The sequence below is a fragment of the Mus caroli genome, unplaced genomic scaffold, assembly GCF_978045245.1.
Source record: "Mus caroli unplaced genomic scaffold, Mus_caroli_1 scaffold_20, whole genome shotgun sequence".
In the NCBI taxonomy this organism is placed as follows: Eukaryota; Metazoa; Chordata; class Mammalia; order Rodentia; family Muridae; genus Mus; species Mus caroli.
This window is the reverse complement of record NW_028227275.1, coordinates 31432938-31450818: the sequence shown is the minus strand read 5'-3', so window position 1 is coordinate 31450818 and position 17881 is coordinate 31432938. Positions and strand designations below refer to the sequence as shown.

At 40.0% G+C, this 17881-nt stretch overlaps 1 protein-coding gene across 1 annotated transcript in view; it reads left to right on the top strand.

The window, feature by feature from the left end:
* The window catches only part of Ric1 (RIC1 partner of RAB6A GEF complex), an 85886-nt gene that overhangs the window by 42972 nt on the left and 25033 nt on the right, over positions 1–17881 (top strand). The window contains exons 5-12 of the mRNA XM_021151804.2: positions 4972–5114; positions 5238–5374; positions 6747–6838; positions 8105–8193; positions 11997–12141; positions 13108–13156; positions 14924–15076; positions 17117–17320. Coding sequence (XP_021007463.1) covers positions 4972–5114; positions 5238–5374; positions 6747–6838; positions 8105–8193; positions 11997–12141; positions 13108–13156; positions 14924–15076; positions 17117–17320 — 1012 coding nt within the window. The remainder of the gene's footprint in view (positions 1–4971; positions 5115–5237; positions 5375–6746; positions 6839–8104; positions 8194–11996; positions 12142–13107; positions 13157–14923; positions 15077–17116; positions 17321–17881) is intronic.

Genomic DNA, 17881 nt, shown 5'->3' with positions numbered 1-17881 from the left:
CAGAGTTCAAATTCTAGCACCACCAAAGGGAAGGGAGGGATTTCTTCCAAATGTTATGACATTTCTGGATAGTTTATGTGAACCTGACACAAGCTAAAGTCATCTGAGAAGGGATAACTGTAGTTAAGAAAATGCTTCCATAAGAAAGGCTTGTAGACAGTCTATAAAGTGTTTTTCTTAATTAGTGGTTGATGGGGTAGGGCCCAGCCTGTGTGAGTAGTGCCACCTTGGGTTGGTTGTCCTGGGTTCTATAAGAAAGCAGGCTGAACAAGCCATAGGGAGCAAGCCAGTAAGCAGCATCCCTCCACGGCCTCTGCTCGAACTCCTGCCTCCAGGTCCCTGCCCTGTTTGAATTCCTGTCCTGGCTTCTCTGATGATGAACAGTGATTTTGAAATGTGAGCCAAATAAACCCTTTCCTCCCCAACTTGCTTTTTGGTCATAGTATTTCATAGAAGCAATAGAAACTCTAACTAAGACAATGGTGTCCACCTGTATAAGAGTAGGGTTCTGCGAGTTTAGACGGTTGGCAATCTCAGTTTTCTCTCAAACATCCAAAGAAAGAATTACAGTTTAAACACCATTAGCTGGTCAAATACATACTCTTGGAAATTCCCTATCCCTATTAACACTTGTAAATAAGAGAGAAGACACTGAAGGACTATACAATCATCTATTTTCTACTGTCACAACCAATGTAATCAATTAAAATTAGGAATAATGGTTATCTTGTTGCATATAGGAGCAAAAGTACTGTCATCTTTTCTTTTCGATCAAATAAAAAGTAAGGATTATTGTTAAGTATCCATCTTTCATTATTGCTTGAATATAGAGCATGTTTAAAAGATAAATATTTGTAATTATGAGTTTTAATAATTGGTTAATCAGAAATACTATTCTATTTCAAGTTAGATGTGACAGAATGTGATACATGCATGATATTCCTTATTTACCATATTAATAAAATCCTTTAGAACTTGGTCAGAAACCTAAATTGAAAAATACCTATGTTTGAGAAATGTGAAGCTTGTTTTAAAATTTGTGGAGCCCATGATGGACTAGTCTAATTTAAAACCTACACAGACTGTGTTCGAGGTTTGTTTTTTACTTTGAAAATCAAGTATTTATTCCTTTCCCTGAATATAAACCAGACACTCGGATAATGAAGTTACTGATGATGGAGATTTCTTCGTCTTTTTTTCTTACTTATTCTTTAATCTTTTTTCACAGTCCAGACTTTATTTCCCTCCCTGACCACCGTCTGACTGTTCCATATCCCATACCTCTTCCCCCAACTCCAAGAGGATGTCCCCACCCCCACCCCACCAGACCTCTCCACCCCCTGGGGCCCCAAGTCTCTCCAGGGTTAGGTACATCTTCTCTCACTGAGGCCAGACCAGGCAGTCCTCTGCTGTATGTGTATTGGAGGCCTCATATCAGCTGGTGTATGCTGCTTGGTTGGTGGCTCAGTGTCTGAGAGATTTCAGGGGTCCAGGTTTGTTGAGACTGCTGGTCTTCCTATGGAGTTGCCCTCCTCCTCAGCTTCTTCCAGCTTCAACCACAGGGGTTACCAGCTTCTGTCCATTGGTTGGGTATAAATATCTGCATCTGACTCTTTTAGCTGCTTGTTGGGCCTTTCAGAGGACAGCCATGCTAGGCTCTTGTTTATAAGCACACCATAGCATCATTAATAGTGTCAGGCCTTGGGGCCTCCCCTTGAGCTGGATCCCAATATGGGCCTGTCACAGGACCTCCTTTCCCTCAGGCTCTTCTCCACTTTTGTCACTGCAGTTCATTCAGACAGGAACAATTCTGGGTCAGAGTTTTTGACTATGGGATGGCAACCCCATCCCTCCACTTGATGCCATTTCTTTCTGCTGGAGGTGAATTCTGCAAGTTCCCTCTCCCCACTGTAGGGCATTTCATCTAAGGTTTCTCCCTCTGAGTCCTGAGAATTTCTCATTCCCAGGTCTCTGGTACATTGTAGAGGGTCCCCCACCTCCCACCTTCTGAGGTTGCCTGTTTCCATTCTTTCTGCTGGCCCTCAGGGCTACAGTCCTGTTCCTCCCTCAACCTCCTTACCTGATCATGTTTCCCTCTCCCCCTCCCTGACCCCTTTCCCATCCAGGTCACACACACACACACACACACACACACACACACACACATACACATACACACACACTGTGATTGCTTTTTTCTCCCTCCCAAGTGGGACTGTGGCATTCTCACTTGGCCCCTTCTACTTTTTAGCCTTCATGAGTTCTGTGGATTGTATTCTGGGTATACTGTACTGCTTTGGCTAATATCCACTTATCTGTGAGTACATACCATGCATGTCCTTTTGGGTCTGAGTTACCTCACTCAGGATGATATTTTCTAATTCCATCCATTTGCCTGCAAAACTCATGATGTCCTCGTTCTTAATAGCTGAGTAGTATTCCATTGTGTAAATGAACCACATTTTCTGTATCCATTCTTTTGTTGTGGGACATCTGGGTTTTTTCCAGCTTCTGTCTATCACAAATAAGGCTTCTATGAACATAGTGGAACACATGCCCCTGTGGCATGATGGGGCATCTTTTGGGTATATGCCCAAGAGTGGTATAGCTGGGTCTTCAGGTAGATCTATTTCCAATTATCTGAGGAACCTCCAGATTGATTTTCAGAGTGAATGTACCAGTTTGCAATCCCACCAGCAATGGAGGAGTGTTACTCTTTCTCCAAATCCTTGACAACATGTGTTGTCACCTGAGTTTTTTATCTTAGCTATTCTGATTGGTGCAAGGTGGAATCTCAGGGTCATTTTGATTTGCATTTCCCTGATGAACATTTCTTTAAATGCTTCTCAACATTCAAGATTATGCTGTTATAAATTCTGTTTTGTTCTACACCCCATTTTTTCCGATTGGGTTGTTTGGTTTCTTGGAGGTTAGCTTCTTGAGTTCTTTATATATTTTGGATATTAGCCCTCTATCGGATGTGAGGTTAGTGAAGATTTTCTTTCCCAATATGTAGGTTGCCAGTTTGTCCTATTGGCCATGTCCTATGCCTTTCAAAAGACGCTTCCCAGTTTCATGAGGTCCCATTTATCAATTCTTGATCTTAGAGCCTAAGCCATTGGAGTTCTGTTTAGGAAATTTCCCCCTGTGCCAATGTATCTTTTATATATACTTAAAACTAAGGATGATATTCAGAATATTTTAAAAACCAGTACAGCATGAAAAGACCTAATTTGTTGGGCTTGACATTTATCCTAAAATTAATTGAGAGTGGCAATTGGGTAGCTTGGGACAAGGCCCATTTTTCAACATTTTGAAGAACTATTCATTAACAATGGACACCAGCCATTGTTCAACAAGTTGTTTACTTTTAATTGAGGTAAATGGAGTATCTTATGTAGATTCTCCTGTGTGTGTGTGCGGGGGGGAGGGTGACATCTGTTGCTCTCCATCATATTCTTTTTTTAAAAACAGATTTATTTACTTATTTTGTATATGTGTTCACTGTAGCTGTCTTCAGACACACCAGAAGAGGGCATCGGATTCATTACAGTTGGTTGTGAGCCACCATGTGGTTCCTGGAAATTGAACTCAGGACTTGTAGAAGAGCAGTCCATGCTCTTAACCATTGAACCATCTCTCTAGTGCCCCACCCCACCCCCCTTTTTAATGGTTTCTCAAGAGGGTTTCTTTGTGTAACCTTGGCTGTTCTGGAACTTACTTTGTAGATCAGCCTGGCCTTAAATTCAGAGAAATTTACCTGCCTCTGCCTCCCAAGTGCTAGGATCAAAGGCATGCATCGCTACTACTTGGCTCCATCACATTATTTTCAGATGGGGTCACTCACTAAACCTGGAGCCCAATGATTTGTTTAGACTGGCTGGCTGATCAGCTGACTTGGGAGCTATGCCTATGCATGTTCCCCAACACTCCAGTGCTAGCTCACAGGTACATGCTACTACACCTAACTTTTTATGTGGCTACCAGGTACAGAATCTGACCTTTCCCTGGGAAAGATCATTGCAGAGAGAGGGGGACAGACTGGCAACTGCACAACCCTGACTTTACTCGGGTTGTTCTTCCAAACCTGGGAGAGGCAGGAATCACCAACTGAGCTGTCTTCTCAGCCTTCATCTAGATTTTTTTCATTTATATCACAGTTATTTTATCTGCTAATCCAACATTGGGATTGTATAATAGTCCTATTTATATAGATGGGCTTTTCCTTTCCTTCTGGTTCATATTTTTCTGTCTGTATGTCTGGTCAGTTGTTGCAGCTTTTTATTATGGAGGTTGTAAGCTCTATTAACTTCCAGGCATATAGTCACTGTGTGTGGCTGCTGAGGTCGAAAACGGTTAAGACTGGTAGAGGATGGCTCCATGGCCTCTCTGTGGTTTCAGTTTGTCATCTTCTGGATCGTTACACCTGTTCTTCTTCCTCTTCCATGTCTTCTTCAGCCACACCACACTGACACCCATTTGTCTTTAGTTTGTTGCCTCAATATTTGTACTTTGTAGCCTAGATTAAATTATACTAAAGTTGTAGGTGGGTAGTGCTCTGTAAGGAGATGATGATTGGCTCTGCTAAAGCATTTCCTTCTGTCATTTTTGTTGTTTTGTTTTAGAAGACAGAGTCTCATTGTCTGACTCCTGACCAGCCTGGACCAGAGTGTGTACACCAGGCTGACTTGCAGAGTTTTAAGGCCTCCTGCCTTACTGATGTTCAGCCTTGCTTACAGAACTTCTCCCTCTCCTCCTCCCTCTCCCTCCCCCTGCCCCCATGTGTGTGTGTGTGTGTGTGCACGAGTTTGCACCCACCTGCCTCTGCCTCCTGAGTGCTAGAATTAAAGGTGTGCACCACAATAGCTAGCTTGCAGAAGCAATTTTTGAAAGCCATTATATTTATACTCATTGCTTTCCCAGTATGCTGTCTTGCAAGGTAATTGACTTGAGTTGCTTGCTTCCCTCCAGTTTGCAGTCTGTGCTGGAAGATCTCCTTGTTGCAACTTCTGATGGACTTCTTCATCTTATTCATTGGGAAGGAATGACAAATGGGAGAAAAGCCATCAATCTGTCTACAGTACCATTTTCAGTAGACCTCCAGTCATCTAGAGGTAGTTACACTTTGTATGTGAGATAGAACCAGCTGTTTAATATTGGGTGTGCGGTCGTAACTACCCAAATATGTGATATAATAGCTTCTTATAACCCTACTCTATTTATGTGTTTTTCATCAGTTGGCTCATTCCTCGGCTTTGCAGATGTGCACATTAAAGATATGGAATACTGTGCCACACTTGATGGATTTGCTGTTGTGTTTAATGATGGTAAAGTTGGATTTATTACACCAGTATCCAGTAGATTTACTGCAGAGGTATGTATTGTACATTTTAAATTATTTTATTTTGCATATATTAATTTTGCTTTGCTTTCAAATCCTATGTTCTCTTAGTTCACATAATTTTTATTCCTACTATATAGATAGTTGCAGGGTTATTGACTTTATCCTATGGAAAATGACCATTTGCTTCAATCTTCTCCAACCCCAACACACTCATAAATCTTTTCAATAAGGTTATTATTTTAATGAGATTATTATCCATTGTTTATAGATTAGTCAGCAAATAAATTCTGTTAATACCAAACTATATAATATGCCAGTGACTAGTTTTTCCTTTTCTGCAGAGTTTTATTTCCACTAGGAGTTAATAATTGTTTGTTTCTTTATGTTTAGTTGTTCTTTGTATATGCATGTATGCCTTTGCTTATGCACACATGTGTGTTTGTGTATGTGAAGGGTGTGTGTGTGTGCATTTGTGGAGAGCAGAGGTCAACCCAGGCTCCCATTCCTCAGTCACTGTCAAGAGCTAGAGCTTGAAGTAGACTAAACTAGCTAGCCAACTAGTTTAGAGACCCACCTGTCCTCACCTTCAGTACTGAAATTACAAACTTGCAAAGCAAGCCCTTTACCCAATGAGTTGTCACCTAGCCCTGTATTAGTGTATTCTTTATAAACTTACTTTTTAACCCCAAACCGACTGTCCATTTGGTTTTTCATTAGGTGTTTGTTTAATCTTCTTTAAGAATTTTCTGTTAGAGCTTTATGGCCTGCTCCAGACAGACTTCTCCAGATTGGTAGCTTACAATAGACCTTTAACTAAGATGTATTTTCTGGGTTTTTATCTTCATCATCATTTGCATCATCTCAAGGAGACTCTTCTCTTTCTCCTTTTAATTGTATATCCTTTAAAAGCTATTGCTTTTTTATTTTTATTTTTAGATAGTAAATATATAGATTTTGGACTTTTCTTTAATGTACACACAAAGGAAAAATGTTTAGCTTTCTATTGGAGTGGAAGTTGGTCTTTGTTGGCTGTTGACATTAGGAATATGCTCAGCAAGGAACCAAGTCTTCCTAAGTCGACTGTGACCCAGCTCTACCGTTCTTTCAGAGGCCCCTAAACTCCCAGGCATTTTGTGTGCCCAACATGGAGAATGAGCTAGTTCTAAGCTCTCTTTATTATTTCTCAGCTTCTAATGTGAATGCTTTCCATTTCTCCTCTGTCTTTACTGTTTTATGCTTCTTGAGGGAAAATATTTAGATGATAGTCTTTGTGAGAAATTTCTGATGCAGGTAAAACCAAATGATACCTTGTTAAACTGAATCTTTTTCAAATTATAATTATTGGATCAACAGTAAGTTTAGGGAAACACTTTTTAAGCTTTAACTCTTTGTCTTAATGTAGCAACTTCATGGAGTTTGGCCACAAGATGTTATTGATGGGACTTGTGTTGCAGTAAACAACAAATACCGACTAATGGCCTTTGGCTGTGCAAGGTAATTGATAACAAAGTTAAACGTAAGGTATCTTAACATACTTGGGTACCTGATTATGCCTGTCATAATTATCATTCATCTTAATATATGGCATAAAGGTGTTTAAGAACTGATTTCCGACACTGAACATTTGAATTTGTAAAAGTAAGATGTTTCAACTGTAGAAAGTTGAGATACTCATTATAAAGAATAAATACATTAAAATTTAGGATCTTTACTGTTCATCCTGTAAGACATCAGGATTATTGTTAATTCCTTAATATATCTGAGGAGGACGTCTTCAGAAACACCATCTGCCTTTTGAAACAGTGTCTCACACTTGACTGGAGCTCACTAATTAGATGAGACTGGCCAGCTAGCCCCAAAGATTAACCTGTCTCCAGCTCCCTGGTGTACAGTGTACGGCACTGGGCCTGCCTTTTCATGTGGGTTCTGGGGATTGAACTCATGCTTATGTAGCAAGGACCTTACATGATGAGTATGTCATTTTATTTAATTAGTAAATATTCATAAAGCTCACATGTAAAATTAGTTGGGTTTTTTTGTATTGTTTTGTTTGTTTGTTTGTTTGTTTGTTTGTTGCTGTGATCCATGCCATGGAGAATTTTAAAATTGAACCGTGAACATTTATGACACATTTATAATCCTAGCGTTCGATGGGCTGAGGATATTGATTATAGCCTGGGCTACATAGTAAAGTCTAGACCAGTCTTAGTAAATTCCTTTAAAAAGGGAGGCTGGGAGGGCAAAAATAAATGGGGAGGAGGAGAGGGAAATTTTATGTTCATGATTTGATTTATCCATATTTTACTTAGGATTTAAAAATGTGTGGTCATCCCTATTATGTGAGTCTCCTAAAGCAAGCAGAAGAGGAGGGTGCCTATGTGTGGAACACACACATTTGCTGCCCAGGTTGATGCATATCGCTAAAGCTCTTCCTTTCAATGTTATAGACATGATACTGTAAGATTATACCACTGTTTTCCTTCCTCTTGTTGCTATGTGTTCAGATTGTTTCCATTGTTTTGTAATTTTATATAGTAGAGTGAACAATATATGTGTTTCCTGGGAAATGTTAGGAATTTCTAGAATATTTAGAAAGGAAATAGCCAGCACTGCCTAAGCATTTGTTCGGGCTAATGAGATGACTAATTACTTACAGAATGGTTTTCTACTTTGTACACCTTTCACTAGAACATAGATTCCCATGATAGTGCCTTTCTGTTTATATTGGTCATTTTTCACTAACAGTGTTTGTTTTCACAGTGGCTGTGTGCAGGTTTATACAATCGACAATACTACAGGAGCCATGCTGCTGTCCCATAAACTAGAGCTCACAGCAAAGCAGTATCCTGGTGAGTACTAGTAAGGTCTCTCTCCGTCTCTGAGGTTGGATCCCAGCACTGCCACCTCTCCAGCTCTGTTTACTGATCCTTACACATAAAGGCCTGTGGCAGTGTTTCTTTTATAAATTAGGCATAAGCAGAGGTAACCTGTATATTCATTACTTTTCTCATTGCTGTGACAAAATATTGTACAAAATTAACTCAGGATGGGATGCTCAGCGGCTGAGAGCTGCTGCCCTTCCAGAGGACCTGCGTGTGGTTCCCAGCACACATGGCGGCTCCAACTATCTATAGTTTCAGTTCCAGGAGAAAAGTGCTGTCTCCTGGCTTCTAGACATGAAAGTGGTCCATAGACATGCATGCAGGCAAAACACCCATATGCATAAAGTATTTTTGAAAAGAGAAAGGAAGCCGTGTACTCTGGCTTGCAGTTTCAGGAAGTACAGCCTGCAGGGAAAGCATGGGGCTGGGAGCTTGGGGCAGCTGGGTCCTGCATGTCTGTTGTCAGAAACAGAGAGCGAGGGCAATTCTGCAGCTTAGCTTGCTTTCTGGTTTCTGTCCAGTCCCGGGCTCCAGGTGCTGCCCACTCTCCTCAAGGAGGCCTTTTTGGCAACATCCTCATGTATACCCAGAGCTGTGTTCCCATGGTGATTCTAAACTAGTCAAGCTGAAGTGAAGATGGATCCCCCTTTTGATAATCACACTGTATTCATGTATTGAACTATCGCAGTGTGTTCCAGAAACAACACAGTTAAAAAACCAAAACTTTTAAAAATAAGTGGTAATAAAATAGAAAAATTATAACTGAATGGGGCCTTTCTCAAACATTTGGGTGGGGGTGGAGAGATGTGGGTTCTTGGCTATGTCTGTCTACTACACCCGATCTTAAGCCCTCAGGTATCACAGCATCAGAGTTAATCTATGATTATATTTCATGTTTTGTCCCAGAACTTAGCTCAAGTTCTTCCACTTTGTGAGCATCTTGGCAGCTTCTTCTCCATTGGCAGATGTAGCAACCTCTCTCTCTCTCTTCTCTCCATCATTTATCTGTCTTCCCTACCTTTCTGTCTGTCTATAACATATGTGTGTGTACATACATATTAGTTTTTCAGTGCAAACCTATTTTCAATTCTCTGTCACTGTCTGATGCCTAAAAAATGACAGATGTTGGGGGCCGAAACCAGTACAGAATTCTTTTTCCTAAGTTTTACATGAGAAGAAAGTTTTTCCCATGTTAGCCCAGGCTGGCCTTGAGATTATAGCAGTCATCCTACGTCAGCCTCCCAAGTAAAAAAGATTTGTTCTTAACAATCAAAGTCAGCATACAGGTTTTTTCTTCCATTAAGACCCCTCACCTCTGCAGTTATAACAGTGTTTCCATCACCTCTGCAGTTATAACAGTGTCTTCCATGTTCTCTTACACATATTGAAAATGCCAGCACCCTGGTGCTTTGTGGCCATTAAGAAAAATAAGGGTTTCACGAACACAAGCTCTGCTATACTGAAACAGTGCGTGTAATTCAATTTTGAAGTTTTTATTTCTTGAATTTTTCCATTTAATACTTTGAGGCCACAGTTAATCTTGGGTAGTTATTAAGTATGAAAATGAAACCACTGATAAAGGAACTACTGTACTGGTAATGCTAAGCTTAACAAATCTAACTTTCAATTAAATAATGTAGCACTAAGTAAATATTGTTAAGAAATATATGATAAGAATCTGGCCCAAGAATTTCTGTATAAAGAGAATTAAAGGGGCCCTGGAATAGCCTTTCATCCGTCACTGTTTTAGTTTTAGCCTCTAGTTTTCTTGTCTAGACCTCTCTGCAATCTTTACCTGATTTCAATTTATTCTCCCAAATACTGAGTACTAAACTGCATGTTAGATCATGATCATAAAATAGCCCTGAGTTCCAACCTTTACTTTTTGGCATTTGCATGAAGAAGAAAGCAATCAAGATATATTCTGACTTTTGTATTTAAAGTGAGAAACAGAAAGGTCTCCTAGAATTAGCTCTATCTGCTCCAACTTTCTCCTTCTAATTGATCATAGATATGTCTTATAGCTATGTTAGGCTTCAAGGAAAGCTTGGAAGTGGTTTTGGACAAGAGAGGAGAGTGGCACCAGAATTGGAGTCTGTCTCCAGCAGTGTCTCAGTTTATGCAGCACATTAAGAGCTGCCAAATCCCCATTGTGCTTTCTTTATGATTACTATCTCTGTGGTTGTTATGTAAGTTATGCCAAAGGTTTTGTTTGTTAAGTTACTGGCTCTAACCTACCTACTATCATATCTCTGTCCTAGTAATTTAATAACGTTTTTTAAGTGCCCATAAATAGAATAATATTTGATCTCATTTTTTAACATTTTTGTGCTAATGGAATGGGTACACTTATTGGATTGGAAATAACCATCACTTGTCTTCCTCAGTACTTTCTTTTCTACCTTAGTTTTCAAGACAGGATTCCTCACAGACTCTGGAGCTTGCCCAGGTCAGCCAGACTGCAAACCCCAGAGATCTTCCTGTCTCTGCCCCCCACCCCCACCCCTATTTCTGGAATGGAAGGCACAGGGCACCATGCCTAGCATTTATGTGGGCTCTGTGAACCAAATTTAGGTTTCAGTCTCAGTGCTTACCCGGTGAGCATCTTATAATCTGAGCCATCACCCAACTTTTGTCTTACTTCATTTATTATTGAGGAGGGAGGGAAGATAATCACAGCATGCTTGTCGTGGGCAGGGGGCAGCTTTGGAGGGTCCGTTCTCCCCACCGTGGGTTCTAGGGATCAAGCTCAGGTCCGTGACTTGGCATACCAAGCACTTTTCTCCACCACAGCACCTGACAGCCCTTTTGCTTCTTTCGCTGTAAGAAGAGTGGTTGTTTTATGCTGTGTCTGCACTAACCTGATATCCAGAGACTTTGAATCTGCCTCTACTTTGACATACTTCTTGGGATATGATTATTTATATATTTTAGCATTGTTTACTGAGAGCTGGTGTTTCTTGACAGTTAAGTTTGTGGATGCGTCAGGACTTGCACTGCACTGTAAGAGCACTTGGGTCACTATTAGAACCCTTTAAATTGTGTTCTCTGTATAAGTGGTGTATTTTGTTTTGTTTTTTAACTATATTAATTACACAAATTATGAGTCATGTGTGAGTGAGGACTGTCACGGGACTTTTGTTTCTGTTCTGTGTATTGGATGAAACATGGAAAAATTTCCTTTGTGCCATGGATGCAGCTTCTATGATCTTGGCATTACCTGGTATCCTTACTAGATTTCCAGGTGTGGGCAAGCTCTGAACTTTATCTCCTGACCCTCACATGCTGTATGAGTCACCAGTAATGGTGAAGACTCTCAGAGTTTGGCAGATACATTCAGAGGGGAAGTGCTTTCTCTAGGTGAAAAATCATGTAGGATATTGTCTGATGTACCACAAAGACAGACACTTGCTCCCGACATTCATTTTTATCACACGTGCTACATAAAATGTTTGCTGCAACCTTATCCCAATGTTACAGAAACTGGTTTATATGAAGTAAAAGGCTTTGAGGATTACACAGTGGTAGTTACTCAAGCTAATCCAGCAAGGCCAGCCTTCACTTCCCATAATTCACCTGCTTCCTGAGGTGTTCAGGCCAAGGCTGATGGTGGCCTTAGTTTTCAGTACCCTCCACAGACAGGGTTCATCCAAGTTAGAATTCAAGTAGTCTGTGCCCTTCTGCTTATTCAGATTTGGATATGTGGCTTGTAAAAAGTACTAAGTATTTCTGAACAATCTTTTTTAACCCTTCTCACTATGTTTTCACAGACATCTGGAACAAAACAGGAGCTGTTAAATTGATTAGGTGGTCTCCTGACAACAGCGCTGTAATGGTAACCTGGGAATATGGAGGTCTTTCTCTGTGGAGTGTGTTTGGAGCCCAGCTGATATGTACACTTGGAGGAGACTTCGCGTAAGTGGAGAGAGAGAGAGAGAGAGAGAGAGAGAGAGAGAGAGAAACTTTAGATAAGTGACTCATTGTTTCCCTGACAGCTCATATATTCATTAATGCAGGTCATAGAACTACCTTTATTTAAAATTAAAAAAAAAAAAAAACTGTTTTACTGTTAAAATTTTTTAATAGTGTACAAAATAGTTGCCAACATTAGAGCTTAGGATTCCATCCCATCACATCAGTGCACTATGCTCAGATTTCCTTCTCACTAAAACCCCCACTGCCTTCTTGCCGTGTGGCATTCGTATGTGAATCTAGACTGCATGCATGGTAGAGAACATGGTGTTTTCTCTGTCGCTCCTCAGCTCCACTACCCTCTCTCACTCCTCCTGTCTTTTTTCTTCCGGGACATACTTCTCTCATAGCCCCCTCTCACTCCATGCCTGTGTATAGATTCTGCGTAGGAGAGACAGTGGGACGCTCTGTCTGTCTGAGTTTGGTATACCTCACTTAACATGACCTCTAGTCCCATCCACCCTGTTTTACTCTGACACCAAAACAATTGGTAAAGCTCAGATTTGCCTTATTGAGAATATATTGATTCTCCAAACAATATATTGAGAATATATTGACCCACCTAAAACTACAGTTGATTTAGTAAAAATGTATTTAGTGACCCAAACACTAGGAGAAATAAACTTATTTTTGTGAGCACAGTTATGTATATGACCTCATGTTAAGGCCAGCTTGGGCTACATAATAAGACCCTGTCTCAAAAACAGCACCATGGAAAGCTAAACCGAAACCCGAAAAGTGCTGCTGTAAAATAGAAATATGTAATAATGCGGAAATGTTTCAGTTTTGTGTACTATTAATGTATTTTTACTTTAAAAGAACAAAATCAGTTGATTTTTTTTTAAGCTGAAGCTAAGGGTATGTGTATTATAGGCCATGGAAGACAATCAAGTTTCTGTTGTGTTTTAGTTACAGGTCAGATGGTACCAAAAAAGATCCCCTTAAGATCAACTCCATGGTGAGTACTTTCTGTTTAAACCCACGTGTAGCCTGTAAACCTCTACACCCTCTAAACCGCAGGGCCTTTTCTTTTTCTCACATTGATCTCACAAAACCAGAGAGGAGTTTTGTCTCAGTAGCTATTTTCCCATATAGTTCATTTTTGGTGAAATGTATTTACTTGCATATGTAAGATGAGGTTTCTTGCTCTGTAACCAAGGCTGGCCTCAAAGTATATAGACCAGGCTAGCCTTGACCCAATAATCCTCTTGCCTTTACCTTTGCCTTTGCAATGACTCGGTCTTAAAAAAAAAAAAATAGGGTAGACACTTCTGAGAAATGACCTCTTCTGGCTTCTGTATACACACACACACACACACACACACACACAGAGTTGTGCATTCACCCTCCACATGCCTCACACAAACACAAATTTTCAAGTAATATTTCTGTAATTACTAGTTAGTGTCTTTAAATTGCATATATTAACTATTATTATCAGGTTCATTAAGTTGGTATTTCAACTACAAACTAAAGATCCAAGCAGTTGGCTCTAGGTTTACAGAGACCCTATCTCAAAGAAATCAAGAGAGAGCAATAGATCCGGGTATCATCTTGCTTCCATGTGTACCTGTGCACAAACAGGTTCACACACACACACACACACACACACACACACACACACACACACACACATATATACACACATACACGCAGAAAATAAACAATTATTTAGCTTTTGTTTTTTCCTATTTCTTTTTTCTTTTTGGTTTTTTGAGACAGGTTTTCTCTGTTTAGCTTTGCCTGTCCTAGAACTTGCTTTGTAGACCAGGCTATCCTCAAACTGCCTTGGCCTCTTTCTCCCAAGTGCTGGGATTATAGGCATGTATCATCCCCACCCAGCAGTTACTTAACCATTAAACAATTTGCAGCAGTTTGTGAAGCTTGCTTACATATTAAAAATTACTAGCTTCAAAAATTCTATGGTGGAATCTAGTTACAGAATGTCAATATTGATTGGGCTTAGAGGAATATATTTAAATCTTTTACTGTACGTTTCTCAACTGAAGAAACCTCTCTCTAAAGAAACTAGGTACCTTGACCAACACAGTATAACAAGGTCAGGCTGAAATAAGAACATGTGTCAGAGCCAACAGCCAACCCAGGGCTCTTTGCTGTATACAGAGGTCGTATCTGTTATAAACACTTTCTCACTGAGCTTCTAGTCATAGTCAGAGCTCAAAACCAGGTCAATTAAATTGAGATGTTACAAAAGAATTTTAGGACTGTAGTCCTGAAGTTGCAGCTGAGGACGTTATATAGTGTTTTCCTACTCTTAAGTAGAAGGCAATGACGGTGGGTTCCCCGGGCGAGAGTTAAGATGTACTAGATGACAAGAACCATTGATTCTGTTTCTTTTAAAAAATAATTACTTTGTGTGTCTGTATAGATGATGTGGATGATGTATGTATGTGTGAGCAGGTTTCCATGTGGATGCCAGAGGACAGCTTTATGGAGTTGGTTCTCTCCATCATTCCATGGATTCTGGGGATCAGGCTCAGATTCGCTCACTTTCATACCGAGCATCTTGACCTGCTGAGCCAGCTGTCTTACCCTGAATGTAGGTCTTGTCTGTTATTTGTCATGGTTGCTCCAGTATTCAGAAGGCAAGAATTGTGCCAGGGGTTATTTCATACATTGACTGTTTTCAGTATTTAACTGAGGTTATAAAAGAAATCAAAATAACTTTGTGTTGCTTTGATTTTTTTTTTTCTTTTCCTTCAAGAGCTGGGGTGCAGAAGGCTATCACTTATGGGTAATCAGTGGATTGGGCTCTCAGCACACTCAGATTGAGACTGACCTCAGGAGCACAGTTAAAGAGCCCAGCATTTTGCTGTTTCAGTTTATCAAGAGTGTACTCACTGTAAACCCTTGCATGGTAAGTAATTAAAACTGGGGGTTTTTTGTTTGTTTGTTTTGTTTTGATTTGATTTGAATGCCTCTTAGGATTCAAATGCATTCAATTTTAGACCATTTTCTATGTCCCACAGATTTTAATATATTTCTAAAATTATTAACTGTACTTTCTATGTAAATTTTCTGTGATTCAAATATTTCTATAAAATGCCAAAATCTTATTTCTGAACATGTTTTGGACTTGGTTTTTGTTTGTTTGTTTTTTTGGCGCGGGACGGACAGGGTGTTGTTTGTGTTTGATATTTTATTCTTTTACAAAAAAATAATGCTACAAGCAATTTGAAAGAAGCCATACTTACATATAAGATAACTTAGCCTTTATCTGGGTAAGATTTTCCAAAGTATGTTCTACTTAGATACTACTTCAAAATATTAATAGGTGGGGGCTGGAGAGATGGCTCAGTGGTTAAGAGCACTAACTGCTCTTTTAGAGGTCCTGAGTTCAATTCCCAGCAACCACATAGTGGCTCACAATCATCTGTAATGGGATCTGATGTCTTCCTTTGGTGTGTCTGAAGACAGCGACACTGTATTCACATACATTAAATAAATAAAACTTAAAAACATGTTTTAGGTGGTTGGGGGGATGGCTTAGTCCGTAAAGAGCTTGCTGCACAAGCTTGAGGACCTGAGAGAAAGGTTGGTCATGATAGGGTGTGCCTGTAACCTTGACCCTGGGAAGGTGGAAACAAGAGTCAGCGAGCTCCAGGTACAATGGTGTACCCTGTCTCAAAACACCAGGTGGAGAGTGACTGAGGAAGACCTTCACTTCACATTCTCATACACGCATGCGTAAAGCACTCATGAATACTCATGATGCAGAGAGAACAAAAATTCTGAGACCAGGGCATAATAGCACATACTTGTAATACACTTGGGAGGCTGAAGCAAGGGGATCACAATGATTATGTATTTTAATATGCTACAGTTATATGCTATGGGTACATATCTCGGTACCATTATCGATGGCTTTTTAATGCTAAGTGGTGTAACAAGCAATTTAATTTTACAATACATTGAAAATTAATGTGAAAATAACCCAGATCTCAGAACTCTATACTATAGTAAGGATCCACAGAAAAATAAGAAGAGAGTATATTTCCTGCCCTTTCCCATTCCAGATATTTTTAGAGCCCCCTTCTGGGCTGGGGTGATGGATCAGTGAGTGGGTGAGAACTGAATTCTGAGTGCCCAGAACCCACGGAAAAGCCAGGTGGGCATGGCAGCCATCTGTAATTCCAGCAGGAAGGAGGTAGGCATGGGGCATTCCAGAGCAAGCTAGCTAGTCTACGTAGCCAGAGTAACAATCTTCAGGTCCAGCAAAGATCTTGCTTCAGGTATAAGGTAGAAAAGAACTGTTAAAGAAGAGACCTGACATCAGTCCTGGGTCACCACATACACATGCACACGTGCAAGCACACATGCATACATGCATACCACACATACACGTATACAAAAAGATACGTACGTACGTGTGTGTGTGTGTGTGTGTGTGTGTGTGTGTGTGTGGTAATTTGGACTAAATGGGAAAAAGAATAGAATATACACTGTCTGCTTTGAATATAAGAATCTTTTCATCTTGAGAGCACTGGTGCTCTAATTAAACTCAAGGCATAATTAACTAAAAGCAGGCACTGTTGCATCTCTGAGTATATAAAGAAACTTGCACAGTCAGTTGTAAGCAATCTGTATTTACATGTAGTTTTTCAGGTATAGTCCTCAGAGTGTCACCATGTGAGGTGCTAGTGGAAGGTACGGTTCAAACAATTGGGACAGAACACACTGCACAAAAACCGTATTTGAACTAAGAATCACTAAAATATTGACTTGTCTCTAAATGTAACATACAAGATCATTACTTAGGTTCTGTCATGTGAAAAAAATCAGTATTGATTTATGGTACTCGTTCAGTAACAAAACTAAGACGGCTTGTTACTGTTGTCCCTGCCTATTGCTGGGTATCTTCATTTGTTTTCCCTTTTGGCCTTCTTTCTCCATCTAGAGTAACCAAGAGCAGGTGTTGCTTCAGGGAGAAGATCGCTTGTACTTGAACTGTGGAGAAGCCTCACAGGCCCAGAATCCGAAGTACTCTTCAGCACGTGCTGAGCATATGCCCAGGCACGAGAAGAGCCCCTTTGCAGATGGAGGTCTGGAGGCTCCGGGATTAAGCACTTTACTTGGTCATCGGCATTGGCATGTTGTACAGGTGAGTGTTCATTTACTGACTGCTGCTGACTCCCTGATTAGAAGCGGATCACTTGGTAGGTTTTTAGTTATTTTCATTGCTCTCTCTCTCTCAATGCTTTGGTTTCTTTCCTTGCTTGCCTTTTTTCTTTCCATTTGATAGAGTATATCCTAAAAGTTATTTCTTTTTCCCTCAGTGAAGATTACTTACTTTGAACCTCTGTTTTGCTTAATCTAACACAGTGGACTTGCATAGCCCAAAGTATATCCACTGCATGGCAAGAGACGGCACAGCTGACTTCATGGTTTCAGCAGTCAATCACTTACACTTGACCCAAATTGCAACCCTCTGAGCATTTGGGAAATTTATTGCTCATAATTTTATTATGATTTAATGTTTTTCCAAATTATGGATTCATCCTGATACCACATTTAAATTAGCATGTTCATTTAGTAACTTTGACAGATTGACATTTGAAATGGATCAATTCTGAATTTTGATGCCAATTAAGATTAATTTGGTGCAGTAAGTAAATTGAAATTTCTTGTAATAAATTTGTATGCATAGTTTCAAAGTTTTAAG